The sequence below is a fragment of the Arvicanthis niloticus genome, chromosome Y (genome assembly GCF_011762505.2).
Source record: "Arvicanthis niloticus isolate mArvNil1 chromosome Y, mArvNil1.pat.X, whole genome shotgun sequence".
NCBI lineage: Eukaryota > Metazoa > Chordata > Mammalia > Rodentia > Muridae > Arvicanthis > Arvicanthis niloticus.
Window position 1 is genome coordinate 11216861 of NC_133431.1, and position 16235 is coordinate 11233095.

Sequence of the window (16235 nt, forward strand, 5' to 3'; positions counted from 1 at the left end):
AATGAAATCTGAAATGTTAATGGTGACAAAATAACAGACAATGAAGAAAGCCAGAGAATGGCAAAGACATAGTTTTAAAATGCCTGTACAACACCAAATTAGAAAAGGCTAATCTCCTCAATAGGTTCCACTTACCAAAGTTAAATCAAACTAAGGTAAATAACTTAAACAGACATAAACACCTAGAAAAAGAGAAGTCATTACAAGTCTGCCAACAAATAGAGGCCAGGGTCATGAATTTTAGGGTAGAATCCTACCAGACTTCCAAAGAGGAGTTCATGAAAATACTCCTCAAAGTATTCAACAATATAGAAGAAGAAGAAACCTTAGCTGATTTTATTTTGTGATCCCATGGTTACTCAAATATACAATCAATATAAAAATTCAGCTACAAAAAAGAATTACGGACCATTTTCCCTTAAAACCACAGATGCAAAAATATTTAATAAAATACATTAAATAAAATAGAAAACACTTCAAAAGATCATCCTCCATGATCAATGAGGCAGGGTTCATTAAAGAGATCCAGGAATGGTTTAATATAATGTGCTTAATGTGTAAGAAAGTAAAACAAGTGGTCATCTCATTAGATGATGAATAATTCTCTGACAATATTTAATCCCACTTTATGATAAAGTCTTTGGAGTGATTAAGGATACAAGGGACAAACCTAAACATAATAATGTCACTTTACTGCAAACCTGTAGCCAACATTAAATTAAATGGAGAAACATTCATATTAATTCCACTAATTCACAAACAAGAGTAGGTGATCCATTCTCTCCATATCTATTAGAATTACTATCTAAAAGTTTAGCAAGAGCAATAAAACTGAAGAAGATAAAGGTGATATGGATGAGAAAGGAGGAAGTAAATTTATTTCTTTTTAGGTTTTTCGAGACGGTTTCTCTGTGTAGGCCTGGCTGTCCTGAAACTCACTTTGTAGACCAGGCTGTCCTCGATCTCAGAAATCTGCCTGCCTCTGCCTCCCAAGTGCTGGGATAAAAGGCTTGTCACACCACTGCCTGTCCAAAATTGTCTTTATTTGCAGATGATACAAGGGGAACAAAACTTCCCAAATGTAATTCCTAGACTTGATAAGCAGTTTCAGCAACATTGTTGGATACATGATCAACTAAAAAATACAAAGAAAATGCAGAGAATATCAGCATGCAGGCAGACATGAGGCTGGAAAAGGAGCTGAGAGTTCTGCATCTTCATGAGAAGGCATCCAGGAAGAGACTGTCTTCCATCCAGTTGGTAGGAGAGTCTGTTTTTTACTGGCCGGAGCTCCAAAGACCACCACCCTAGGACTTCACTTTATTCAAAACAGTAATATCTACTCCCACAAGGCCAAACATACTAATATTGTCACTTCTTAGGGACAAGAATATTTAAATCACCACAGTATATTCCTACTATAAATTCTTTCATGCATTTAAATATGAATAGGACATGCAGATGCTTTACCACATTGATTACTTTCAGAAGGTTTCTCTCTAGTATGTGTTGATGTTTCTATTCAGAGAATACTTTGGCATGTAAAGGATTTTCCAAATTGAGTACATTCACAAGATTTCTGTCCAATTTGTGGTCTTTTATCTCTTTGGAGACTACAGTGATAGGCACAGGTGTTTCCACGTTTGTCACATTCATAAGGTTTCTCTGAAAAGTGTGTTACTTGAAGTATTTGGAGAGTACAATGTCATGCAAAGACTTTACCTCATTCATGGCATTCATGCAGTTTCTCTACAGTATGTGTTCTTTTATGTATCTGATGATGCCTGTGACATGCAAGGGCTTAGCACCTTGATGACACTGAGTCACTCTCTTGAATGTGTTCTATTATGTAGTTGCAGATAAAAGTGAATTGTCAGTTTTTCCACAGTGATTACATTAATGAGGCTTCTCTCCAGTGTGATTTCTTTGTGTGTGTAAAGAACTCTGACATACAAAGGCTTTACCACATTGTGAATATTCAAGCAGGTTTCTTTCTGGTATGTGATCTCTCCTGTCATTGCAGATGACTGTGACTTGCAAATGCTTTACAACACTGATTATATTCATGAGGCTTCTCTCCTGTACCTGTTCTTTTATAATAATGGAGATGCTAAAGTTCTGAAAAGTCTTTACCACGTTGATCACATTCATGAGGTTTCTTCCAATGTGGGATCTTTTATGTTTTTGAAATTAGTGGGACATGCAAAGGCTTTAGCTCAAAGATTACATTCATAGTTCTGTCCAATACGGGTTCTTTTATGTTTTGGAAAAAATCTTTATAGAAAGACTTTTACCACTATAAAGTCCTCACAAAAGGGAGGAACTCCCCCCACCCAAGCCTCAGGAATTCATGGTCACCCAATAACTCACAAGACACAGAAGTTGATGTAATCAGCAAGAGATATATTTTGACCAGCATGCTGAGGTCAAGACCCGGAACCCATGCAGGGGCAGTTGGGTTTGACCCCAAGCTTTGGAGGCACAGGGAATTTAAAGGCAAAACCACAAGGAAAAAACCATGATTCAGGGGGAGTCAAGGGGGGTTATTGGAAAGCACCTGTGGAAAGTCCCAGCCCATTATTCAGTTTGTGACAGGGTCTAAGTAACAGTCAGGGAGAATATTCTGTATAGTCTATTCTCAACAGCCTATTCATACTCAACCATCCTGTGGTCAGCCAAATTTCTGAAACACAGAGTTCACGAATGAGCTGACCTGTATTCTTGGTTCTGCTCAGCATGCGAGAAATTTTTGAAAATTTTTAACACTTTCACCACAATGATTACATTCATAGGTTTCTTTCCAATATGGGTTGTTTTATGGTTTTGGAGACAAAAATTTTCTGAAAAGGCTTTTACCATATTAATTACATTCACACAGTTTCTCTCCAGTATGTGAACATTTATGTCTTTGGAGAATTTTCAATTATAATGATTTTTTCCACATTGATTACATATCTAAGAATTCTCTCTGGTATGTTTTTTTTTTTATGATATTGCAGATGACCCAGTTGTGTAAAGCCTTTACCATACTGATTACATTCATAAGGTTTCTCTCTAGTATGGGTTTTTTATGATATGGGAGATAACTGGAAGTTGTAAAGGCTTTGCCACATTGATTACATTCATTAAGGTTTCTACCCAGTATGTGTTCTTTTATGTCTTTGAATATTACTGTGTTGTGAAAAGGCTTTACCACATTGATTACATTCATAAGGTTTCTCTCTAAGTATGTGTTCTTTTATGATATTGGAGACTACTGTGACGTGTAAAGCCTTTACCACATTGATTACATTCATGAGGCTTCTCTCCAAGATGTGTAATTTTATGACTTTGGAGATGACTGTGTTGTGTAAAGGCTTTACCACATTGGTTACACTCATAAGGTTTCTATCCAGTATGTGTTCTTTTATGTTTTTGGAGATAACTATGACGTGAAAAGGCTTTACCACATTGATTACAATCATAAGGTTTCTCTCCAGTATGTGTTCTTTTATGTTTTTGGAGATAACTATGACGTGAAAAGGCTTTACCACATTGATTACAATCATAAGGTTTCTCTCCAGTATGTGTTCTTTTATGATATTGGAGACCACTGTGACGTGAAAAGGCTTTACCACATTGATTACACTCATAAGGTTTCTCTCCAGTGTGTGTTCTTTTATGTCTCTGGAGACTACTGTGACATGAAAAGGCTTTACCACATTGATTACATTCATAAGGTTTCTCTCCAGTATGTGCTCTTTTATGTTTTTGGAGAGTACTGTGTTGTGAAAAGGCTTTACCACATTGATTACATTCATGAGGCTTCTCTCCAAGATGTGTAATTTTATGACTTTGGAGATGACTGTGTTGTGTAAAGGCTTTACCACATTGGTTACATTCATAAGGTTTCTCTCCTGTATGTGTTCTTTTATGTTTTTGGAGACAACTATGACGTGAAAAGGCTTTACCACATTGATTACATTCATAAGGTTTCTCTCCAGTATGTGTTCTTTTATGTATTTGGAGATGACTGTGACATGAAAAGGCTTTACCACATTGAATACATTCATGAGGTTTCTCTCCAGTATGTGTTCTTTTATGATATTGGAGACTACTGTGATGTGAAAAGGCTTTACCACATTGATTACATTCATGAGGCTTCTCTCCAAGATGTGTATTTTTATGACTTTGGAGATGACTGTGTTGTGTAAAGGCTTTACCACATTGGTTACATTCATAAGGTTTCTCTCCTGTATGTGTTCTTTTATGTATCTGGAGATGACTGTGACGTGAAAAGGCTTTACCACATTGAATACATTCATGAGGTTTCTCTCCAGTATGTGTTCTTTCATGGATTTTGAGATAACTTTGTTGTGTAAAGGCTTTACCACATTGCTTACATTCATAATGTTTCTCTCCTGTATGTCTTCTTTTATGTACTTGGAGATAACTGTGACGTGAAAAGGCTTTACCACATTGGTCACATTCATAAGGTTTCTCTCCAGTATGTGTCATTTTATGGACTTGGAGATGATCGCGATGTGAAAAAGCTTTACCACATTGATTACATTCATGTGGTTTCTCTCCAGTATGACCTCTTTCATGCCTGCAACAATAATGGGCACATGTGAAAGCTTTACCACATTCATTATGCTGATCAATCCTTTTATCAATATGAACAAATTCTGCAGTTGGTCTAAAAATAAAGAACACTCAGATCTTAAGGTTTTATCCTTTTGATGTTCACAGTTGTACTTGCTCACTGTGGGTTGCTTTACCTATTTTAAAATACCTGTGATGGTAAGAGCACTTATTACATCCCTCACATTTATAACAATCTTTTTCTATATGAGATTTCTATATCATATATTTCACATGTCTGAAGATATCAGGGTATTAAAACACTGATTGCTTTTTTTAGTTTTTCCTGTAGTGTGAATCACACCACAACAGCAGTGTGAGCCAGGACAAACAGAATAATTTCCAAACTTATAGTACCCATAGAGATTTTCTGCAGTGTGACTTGGGGATGTCCCCAGTAAAGACAGAAACCAATTAACTGCAAAAACCTATCATATTCAGAATGTCAACCAAAGCAGAATACTATATATCTTCTCATTGTTTTGAAATAGATAAAGGTACATTGTTTCTTTTAATATCACTAGGCTCACATGGTTTCATCCATTCTGACAATTGATAGGCCCATTAAAAAAGAAGAACAAGTGAAAGGTTTCCATGTTGGATTCATACAATTTGACAATTTGTTCTTTGTAGACATCTGTTATATGGATTAAGGTTTCTCCACAACTTTCTTCACTCTCACTAACTGACCACTCAATAAACCTAGAAATGTCTGTATAAGAATATGAGTATCACCAAATTTACTATAGACTATTTGCTTATTGGATGGATTTGTATATATATTTATCACTATTCAATGTGCAACATCTAAATATTATGAGCCTATTCAGATTGGTACTTCAGCAGCAAAGCTCTAATGGAGCTACAAATCAATTAAAGGTATCTCTTAAGGCATTGTTTCTATGTCTTCTTCCTTAGAGGAATGCCTTAAAACATAAATCAGATAACTGACACTGAGGACCATGGCTTTGTGAAAATATTATAATCATAGCTATACTTGAAGGACTAATTTTTTTACACACTTGCTTTTATTTAGAGCTTCCAAAACACATTAAATTTTTCTCCCAGGCATATTTGTATCAGCTTGCACATGAAAATTACCTTTCACACCTTCTAAAACTTTGATGTTGTTCTTCAATATGATGATCTTCCCAACTGTAACCTAAAACACAGTACCAGAAAATGAATGATATAGTATTGGAAATTAGGTAAAATTCAAGTTACTGTAAATTTTGACAGCACTGGACCTGATTTATTCAGCTCAATCTTCCTCATTCTCAATTGAAATAACAGAGGATCATCAATAACCAAGAACCACTTGTTCCATTTTTTGAAAAGCAAAAGAAAATTCACTGTCTTACCTATAGCAGTGAGGTTCTGGTAGGTCTCCAGCATCACATCTTTGTAGAGATTCTTCTGGGAAGGATCCAGCAAATTCCACTCTTCTGCAGTGAAGTTCACATGCACATCATCATAAGTCACTGTTTCCTAAAATATCACACACATGTGTACAACAGAAAGCATGATTGTGACATCACTCTAAATAAATGGATACTTTGTAGACATTGTAATAATGTTATTATTGTGCTTCCTCCACTTATTTTCTGAAACAGGAGTAATAATCTAATCATTCTGTCATTTTAGAAGGAAACTGAATTATAAGTTTCACCTGTGTCACTCCTGATCCCTTTGAATAGGATATAGCCTTGCAACACAAATGGCAACTGAGAGGGATATGCAGGGGAAACAGATCTACTGTACTGAGCACACATCTGAAAAGCTGTATGAACAATTACTAACTACAAAGGTGATGGGCAAGCTGTGTGTATTTGCTCATGTCTTTAATCACAGAGGTACAGGCAGGTGTATGTCATTGAGCTGGATGCCAGCTCAGTCTATGCAATGAGTTTCAGGACAGCAAAAGTTACATGTTAAGAACCTCACTCTGCTACAAAAAATAAACCAGGAAACAAAAATGATAGAATGAACTCACAGGTTTTTTTACTGAAGTTCCTGCAAAGAATTATACATTCACGGCAGTTCTGTATTCATCTTGCATAAACATAAAGTGAACCAGTTTAAACAGCAACATTAATTAAATTTTATGAAAAGGGAATGCATGTGTAAACAGTTAAAAATTGACAGATGAAAATATTAGTAAAATATATGTTTTATTTTGTTTTGTTTGTTTTTTGTTTTTTTTTTTTTTTCTGTTTTCGAGACAGGGTTTCTCTGTGTAGCCCTGGCCGGCTTTAGAACTCACTCTGTAGACCAGACTGGCCTGGAACTCAGAAATCCTGTCTCTGCCCCTCAAGTGCTGGGATTAAAGGCGTGCAGTACCACCACCCAGCAGTAATGTATACGTTGATCAGAAATAAAGAATGCAGTTCAGGAGTTATAGCTCAGGAGATGGAAGCTCTTGCTGGTCTTCCACATAATGGAGGTCAATTTCTAGCATACACATGTAGACCAACACCTGTTCATTTCTTCAAGATCAGGAGTTCTGAGGTCATCTTCTGACAACAATAAAGATGAGGCACACATTCATATTCATGTACCCAGCCATAATACACTTATTTATTCAAAACTTTCACAACAAACATAAGAGGGAGAACATCATACACCTGCAATTCAATGAATATGAAGCATCAGATAATATTGATGACATGAGCAGAAGCCATCTGGAGAAATAGAATATAATTTATGCATTTGGCTGAATTTCAAAATGAAAGAAGTGGATGAAGAGCAGCAAAAAATCATGTGCTTATTGAACAAAAAAATGTCAGGTGACTTATGTGGTTTCTATATCTACAATAAGAACAGGAATTGCTTAACAGAGAATTTTGTTCTAGAAAACCAAAAACAGAATGAATAAAGTTAAAAATATAAAACCACCAAGTTTGCAAAATAGCATAGCATTGAACAGCAAATGTGTGCACAGTATATTATGTGATTGAGGGACAGAGTACCAATGGGGAATGTATGGGAGCATGAGAAGAAAGCTGAAGGGTCAGATTCAACCACAACACTGGAGACACCCAGAACAAAATGTATTCTGTCTAAAAGAAATGTAGAAATGAAGCAGGAGCAGAGACTAAAGGAGTGGACAATGGAAACTCATTCAATTGGAGACCAACATGGACAAGCTCCAATCCATGACATTATAAAGGATACTCTGTGATGCTCCCACACAGGAGCCTTGCATAATTGTCCATTGAGAGGCTCCACCAGCAGCTGACTGAAGCAGAAGAGGAGATCCACAGTCAAACATTGCATGGTTCTTGGTAACTCTGATGGAAAAGTTGGGGGAAGGATTAAGGGCCCTGAACAGGATAGGAACTCCACAGGAAGACCAGCAGACTCAATTAACCTTGATATTGGGGACATTAAGAAACTAAGACAAAAACAATAACACTCACAGGTGGACAAAGTACCAATGGCCTGTAAGTAGCAGATGTGCATCTCAGTCTTCATGAAGGTCTTACAACTACTGTAGCAGGAGCTGTCCCTAAAGCTGCTGTCTATCATTGGAATCTGTTCCCATAACTGTGCTGCCACTTCTGGCCTCAGTGGAGAGGATGCACCTAACCCAATAGAGACTTGATACACCATCATGGATACCCAGGGACCCACACCCTCTCAAAGGACCAACAGGAAATAGAGGAGGAACTCTGCGAAGGCAGGTGATCTAAAGTAGGGACTCCACTAATTAAGAGCCATTTTATTTATAATAACTTGAAAGTGGAAATAATACAGATGCTGCTCAACCAAAATATGGATATAGAAAATGTGGTTCATTTACAAAAGGAAAAACTATTTAGCTGTTAAATACAAGGACATCATCAATTTTGCAGGTAAATGAATACAGCTAGAAACTATCATCTCGATTGAGGTAACACAGATCTAAAAGCACATGCATGTATGTACTCACTTACAAGTGAATAATAATCATAAAATACAGGAAACCCACAATACATTTCATTGACACAAAGAAACAAAACAACAAGGAAGGCCCAAATGAGCATGGTTGAATCTCACTCAGAAGGGGGAGTAAAGCAATCATAGGAGGCAGATGAAAGAGAGAGAACTGTATGGGAGAGTGGATAAGAAAGGGAAATCGGGGAGAACCAGCAACAGGTGTGGTGAGAGACAAGAGAGGGCCAGAGGGGAAAATGAATCAAAATCTGCAGCTGGCTGGGGGTGTGAGGGGTACATTTAGGATACATTTATGTGTCAGAGACGATAAATAAGTACCAAGGAGTCTATGGGGTTGATCTTAGCTGAGATGCATAGCAGTGAGATATGGACGATGAAGAGGCCACATCCTGCATCAGGCAGGACGCCCAGTGGAGAGTTAAAGACACCAACCAATCCAAAAATCTTTTTACCCAAAATTTGTCCTGTCAACAAGAATATAATCTACAACATAGACTCTGTACAGCAGCAAAATAACCCTTTGATGCCATGTTCTTGTTGTTTTTGTTCTAACTTGCTTCTCTGCTGCGGTGATTGAATCCTCTAAGCAAAACCATCTTAGGTAATAAATGGTTGTTGTACATGGTTCTGTCAGATCACAGTCCATCATTTGTGAGCTTAGATTAGAAACTGAAGGCAGAAAACATAGAAAAACACTGTCTCCTGGCTTGTTCACTGTCTCAAGCTCAGCCTGCTCTCTCATCCAGCCCAGGACCACTTTCTTAGAGATATTGCCACCCTCAGTGGAAAAGCCTTCCTAATCAATCATCAACACTATCTCTCACAGACATAGCAACCAGCCATTCAGAAGTGGGCCGCCCTCGACTGAGGCTCCTTCAGATGACTGAAGCTTTGAAATGCTGAGAATTTTAGACAACTATGACACAAACACAATAATAAATGAGGAAGTTGTTACAACACAAAACCAATGATTTAACCATATCAATTACAGGAGCCCCTGACACCCCAAGAGGGAGTTGGAGTTGTGGCTGAGCAAGAACAAAATAGGGAGGGCACCTGGCTCAGAGCAGGGAAGAATACACTGGAATGGGGAGCTCAGAGGCTGTGCTGTCCTGGGCTGAGTGTCTTTAATCCTGGGTTCCCAGGCCAGTGCTACCAAATATGTGGCTAAAACAGCTGGAAGGTGGAAAGAAAAGCAGATTATCCCACACAACTGGAAATGGCCACCAACAAAAGACAGGATCTCTGTTCCAAGGAAGATATGATAAATTTGTGAGAATCAATGAAGAATGACCTTCCAGCTTATGACACCTCCAAGTTGAAAACTACAGAGTCACATATGAACTGGGCAGAGGGTAGTTCAGGAGGTTGAGAATGAGGACTTTGTCTTTCTACCCTTTAAAACAAGGTAGGTAGAGCCTGATTTTGCCCTGGATGCTGTCTTGAAGAGCTCTCTGTCATGGACTAGTCAATGGGTCTAGGTCCTGTTATTAAGAAGGATTTAACCCAAGGTGTGGGGCTGGTAACTAAATCCATTAGGATGGAGTCTGTCTCATTTCCTCAATCAGAGAACAAAGTGCCACGCAAAAAATAGACAGCCACAAGGGGGCAGTAAAGGCTACCCAGCATATGCCAACACTTGTACAGAGGAGAAAATTAAAATGGGAAGGTAGCTCTCAGCCATGTAGCAGGGTACTAAGTAGGCTGTAACCTCCCCCCAGTTTTTTTTCTATTGGATATTTTATTTACATTTCAGATGACATCCCCTTCCCCTATTTCCCCTCCTTAGAAAACCCATATCCCATGCCCCACTTCTCCTTTTTGCTTTTATACAATTTTTTAAAATGTTAATCAAAGGCTTTATAAGTTTGGTAATGCTCAATAAGAAGTGTAACTCACTACCCAACCTAGATATATCAACTATTTTGACTGGTGGAGACACGTGAACATCTGCCTCCATGCCCACCTTCTCTTTCTCTCTCTTTCTCTCTCTCATCACCTAGCTTTTCCTCTCCTCCTTCTTCTCTCTCCTTACTTCTTCTCTTCCTCTCAGTACTCCTTCCCCCTTAGCGCCTCCTACATATCACTCTTCCTGTTAAAATAAAACTTTTCTCTCAGAGTACAATTAGAGCATAATTATGTTTATTTGTACCAGCGAGGTACAAGATAGTCCATCATTTTGTTGACTAACCAGAACCTCTGTCATCTTTCCTATCCAAAACACTTAGTTCTGAACCTGGCTTTTTTCTTGGCTTTAGAATGAATGTCAGCTGAAAACCATCCCAAAAATTAAGACCATGGGCACACCATCCCCTACACCAGGCTCTGAAACATCTTCCAAGGCCTTTGTGGCTTCAACCCTGCAGTGCATCCACTATACTGTGCTTCCACAGTCACTTTAGTCATCTCCCTCCAAAAATAATCAACACAAATCAAAAAGCCAATGTACACAGACACAAATCTGACAGATAAGCTACTGACACAAAGAACAATCACACATCTTAACAGGCAGTCTTTCAATCCTTTAGTTGGGATTTCTGCGTGTTTTGAGGTTCCAGTCCATCCACCAAGATGTTGTGCCCAAGTCACTGGGTCCCCAGAGACCACCAGAACCTATTGCAATGCAATACACAAAGGTCTGTACTATGAGCTCAGTAACAAGGATTCTCCACACTCAATCTCACATCAGGTCCAAACTAAGAGACAGAGTCTAGGGGTGCTGAGTATTTATTGTAGTTTCAGCAAGCTTGGGTCATTAACATACAGGTCAACAACTTAATTTTTTTAGAAACAGCACATCTGGCATAATTTTTAGGAACCAAACAAGAAGACAAAACCATATGACAACTATGATGGGTAGGATAACTTATTTTTCCTCTTTAAGGTTTATTTGTTATCTATATGTAGCTAAATCCTGCTGTTGTACCTTGACTGGCTGTTGATAAGAGGGTTTTGTCATAGGATGTCTGCTCAAGTGGACTTTGTGCAATCTCAAAAATATAGGTGGTTGGACTTCATAACTCATCTTCTTGACTAAGCCCCTTATTATCAAAAGATACTACTGTTTACCTGCATGCCATGCCTGACAGTAGAACAGGTACTTTATCCAAAGGCCTACCTCACTGTCTGTTACTGCAAACCCTAATATCAGTTATCCTTACAACTAGAACAGAATACCAGTGGCCCTCACCATTGGAAAAGAATATTAGTGGAAATTACTGCTCCGCTTGTGCATGCCTCCTAAAGATACTGCACACAATGCCAACTTGCCCTTCCTTTCCTGCCTCATCTCTGTATCATAGCCCCCACTTGGGCAGACAGTTCCTGTTCACCCACATGCCATGCCGGAAAGGAAACAAGGTAAACTTTCTATAGATCTACCACATTATTTTTTATCCTGAATGCAATTTTCACAATTTTACTGTACTAAACACCAGAAGCAGCCTAACCCCAATAATGACAAAGTCTCCTTGTAGATTACTAAGATCATCTCTTCCTGCCCACCTCTTCTCCCAGCTTTCAACATTAGCAAGCATTCCCTCCTGAACATAACAAACAAACAGGTCAGTAAAAGAGGCAACACTCAGTCAAGGCTCCCTGAAAATCCATAAATTAAACAGTAACCCAAACACAAAACTCCCACCCAAAGAAGACAAATCCAAAAATCAGTACCTAAATCAATAATCACTTCAAACCCAGAGGCTTAGACACCACCATTGGAATATAATAAATAAAAATCAGGAAAATATGTCACCAAGAAATCCAAGCTATCCTATCACAGCAGGTCCTAAGAAATTAAAAAATGCAACAGATATGGTTGCAGGGAGATGAGTGAGAATCTGGCGAAGGGTTAGAGGCACAGAAGAGGACCTGCAGACAGGCAGGCAGACAGGGAGCAGAGAGACCTGAGAATAAACAAAGAGAATAGAGAGGGGCATGTGCAGAGAACAGAGACAGGGAACAAACAGAGAGAGAGAGAGCTGTGTAGCTGGTGGTCCGTTGACAACAGCAGCAGGTGATGGAGGCAGGGAATGACAAGCAGTAGCTAAGTCCCTGAGAGCAGAGCATTGAAATTGCCTGTGCACTGACAACTGCAGAGGCAAGGTTCATTCAGGGAACAGGAAAGGAAGAAAGAGTCTCAGACATTAAAAATGAATGGGACAAAATGGATACATCAGTCAATAATAAAAAAAGGTTGAGTCTAAAAGATTCCTGGCACTAAACATCTAGGATAATTAGGAATTCCAAATGTTTTTGGCAGATTCCGAATCAGCCATGACAGTGAAGTTACTCAGAGGTCACCTCCTGATCTAACACGTGAGGGGTATCACCAGGGACCTCACAGGTGGTCACATCTGGCTCATGCTTCCCATGCAGCCCCAGAAATTACCCAGCACCCCAGCTCCCACTGCTCAGCCGCCTGCCCCTACCCATTGTGGGCAGTGATCCTGTGCTCACCATGACTCAATTTCAGAGTTTCCCTGAGGTCTCCACACAGCACCCACAGCAGAGCTCAGAGCAGGACACAGATGACCATGCAAGCCTGCACAGGCACAGGAAACCTGCAGAATGGCACCCGGAAGAACCCACCTACTTTTCTGATTGGCAGGTCTGCATGGGAGCCTCGATTGGCCAGTGAGTCTTACTACTCCTCAAGGTTAAAGTGTGTTTCCGGGGCCTGGGTCAGACATTTTCCATAGCTCAGGAGAGGTTTGCACTCCATTAGCATTTGTTTCTGTCTTCATAGAGGAATCTCACTCCACCCAGCCCTGGGGGAGAACCCAGCATTCCAGCTCTGGCTGTTCAGGTGCCTGCACCTTTCCTCTGAGAACAATGATCCTGTACTTACCAGGACCTGACTCCAGACCTTACCTGAGCTTTCCTCACAGCACTTGCCTTCTTCTTCCTGTAATCAAGGTGAACAGCTTCCATAGCCCAGTACTCAGTGTGCAGTGGAGGTATCAATCTGACCCACAAGAGGAAGGATGTCCTGGCTATTTCTTAGCATTCTGTCTAAACTCCACCCCAGTTACCTGGCAACAGCCAGGTATGCTCCTCCCCACAGTTACCTGGCAACAGCTGGGTAGGCCTGATCCCCTGTAAATGTGGCTGCTTGCCTTTTCCTCTCTCTTTTGATCTCTTGCACTCTCTTTCTCTTGCCCTCTTAGGCTCTTCCCTTCCCCCTCTCTCTGCACATGCTCATGCCAGGCCTCTACTTCTCTACTCTCTGCCACTCTCTGCTTTTTTCTGCCTCTACTACCCTCTTAACTCTCCTCCCCATGTCCTGAATAAACTATATTATATACTATAATGTCTTGTGGTGGGTTGCTCCTGGGGAAGAGCTGTCTCAGTATGAGGCATGGTCCCTCCAGGGGAAGAAATATCTCAGCAGGAGGCATGAGCCTGCTGAGACATCCCCTTCCGCCAAACCTCTCAGATACGTGGAACACATTTTAATTCCATCTCTCTTTAAAGAGAGGTAACTATGGGGAGGAACATACCTGGCTGTCACCAGGTAACTGTGAGGTAGAGTTTTAGACAGAAAGCTAACACCATTAACATTAAAGAGGGGTTTTAGGAAACAAGAGACTTATTTTGTGGCTACATGCTGGGCTCAGGGAAACTTCAGCTTAGTTTTACCAGATGACAGGTATTACTCAACCCTGGAGAAAATCCAGGATCATAAGTGAAACACAGTTGAGCACTATTGGTACCATCAGTGGCAAAGTGAAGAAAAACCAGAGTTGTATTAGTACAGGTTCTCTAGATGAACATATCTCAAATCTTAGAGAGAATGAATCTCTCTATGTATGTAAAAAGGGGATTTAATAGAATGCCATAATTAAGGCTGTTAGACAAGGTAAATTAGAAAAACAAGGAATGGTTACTTTTGTGTTGCAGGATATTACAGCTGATATTCTGTGTATACCAGAATTCTGAAGAGAAGTACTTTGTAATGCCAGTCTTAAAAAAAAAATAAACAAACAAATCAATTTTGTTTTGTAAAAATGTAGGGCAAGTACAAAAAACAAAATCACTGCCCTTTCCAATGTCCTTTATATATGTAGGTTGTCAAAAGAGTCTGTAGCTCAGATTAAAGGTGGAACTGAACATTTCAAAAGAGCAAGAGCAAAAAAAGAAGTGTTTGTCACTTCAAAAGAAAATTAAACTTGTTAACTTGACCCTAGTTCATTTTGCTCCTAATGAAAATAAACTTAAAAATTGATATGAAAGGACAAAAATATATTTAATCAATATATTCACACAGGTACAATAAATATAAAATGATAATATGGGTCTGAATCTTTCCTTGGAATAGGTAACATGTACTAAAGAGTTTACTACTCCTAGACCAGAAGATGTTATTAATACTTGTCATTGTCCTCACTCATCAAAGACTAACATATCGGCTCGCCCCTCCTCCAGTCTGAGGCCTGCGGGTAAGTGCACCCAGGAGCCCCCCAGACACATTCTGGGGGATCCATATAACCCATAGCCAGCGCTAGCACGCCCTGTCCGCCGCTCGAACCTCCTGCAGTTTGAGGCCTGCGGGTAAGTGCACCCAGGAGCCCCCCAGACACATTCTGGGGGATCCATAGAACCCATAGCCAGTGCTAGCATGCCCCTTCTGCTGCTCGCCCCTCCTGCAGTCTGAGGCCTGCGAGTGAGTGCACCTAGGAGCCCCCCAGACACATTCTGGGGGATCCATAGAACACATAGCCAGCGCTAGCACGCCCCTTCCACCGCTCGCCCCTCCTCCAGTCTGAGGCCTGCGGGTAAGTGCACCCAGGAGCCCCCCAGACACATTCTGGGGGATCCATAGAACCCATAGCCAGTGCTAGCACGCCCCGTCCGCCGCTCGCCCCTCCTGCAGTCTGAGGCCTGCTGGTAAGTGCACCCAGGAGCCCCCCAGACACATTCTGGGGGATCCATAGAACCCATAGCCAGCGCTAGCACGCCCCGTCCGCCGCTCGCCCCTCCTGCAGTTTGAGGCCTGCGGGTAAGTGCACCCAGGAGTCCCCCAGACACATTCTGGGGCATCCATACAACCCATAGCCAGCACTAGCACGCTCCTTCTGCTGCTCGCCCCCCCTCCGGTCTGAGGCCTGCAGGGTCTGAGTCCCAGACCAGACCTCTACCAGGTCTGCAGTTGTGTGGACCCCGGATTCCACCTGAGACATACTGGAAGGTCCGCTCAACCCAGAGCCACAGAGGATCAACTGAACTCAGAGTGTCAGACAACATACCCTGAGATATCCAAGAGGAGACACTGCACCCAGAACAGCAGACAAATAGCTGGACTGCTACCTTGGAGGCACCATATCCTGAGGCATCCTAGAGATACCACTGTAATCAGGGCAGCTGGAAAAAAACCACAAAGACATCTGGACTCCTAGAAGACCAAACAAAAGCGAGACAACTGGAAAGACAGGCTTCAATCAGAGACAGAAGTACAGGTAGCACTAGAATTAACCAGATGGCAAAAGGCAGGCGCAAGAACGTAAGCAACAGAAACCAAAGTTACATGGCATCATCAGAACCCAGTTCCCCCATCATAGCAAGCCCTGAACACCCCATCACACCAGAAAAGCAGGATTCAGAATTAAAATCACTTCTCATGATGATGATAGAGGACTTTAAGAAAGACATAAATAACACTCTCAAAGAACAGATAG

At 40.6% G+C, this 16235-nt stretch overlaps 1 protein-coding gene across 1 annotated transcript in view; it reads right to left on the minus strand.

The window, feature by feature from the left end:
• Positions 1-16235, minus strand: part of LOC143437301 (uncharacterized) — a 281257-nt gene that overhangs the window by 129472 nt on the left and 135550 nt on the right. The window contains 1 exon segment of the mRNA XM_076922110.1: positions 3389-4532. Coding sequence (XP_076778225.1) covers positions 3389-4532 — 1144 coding nt within the window.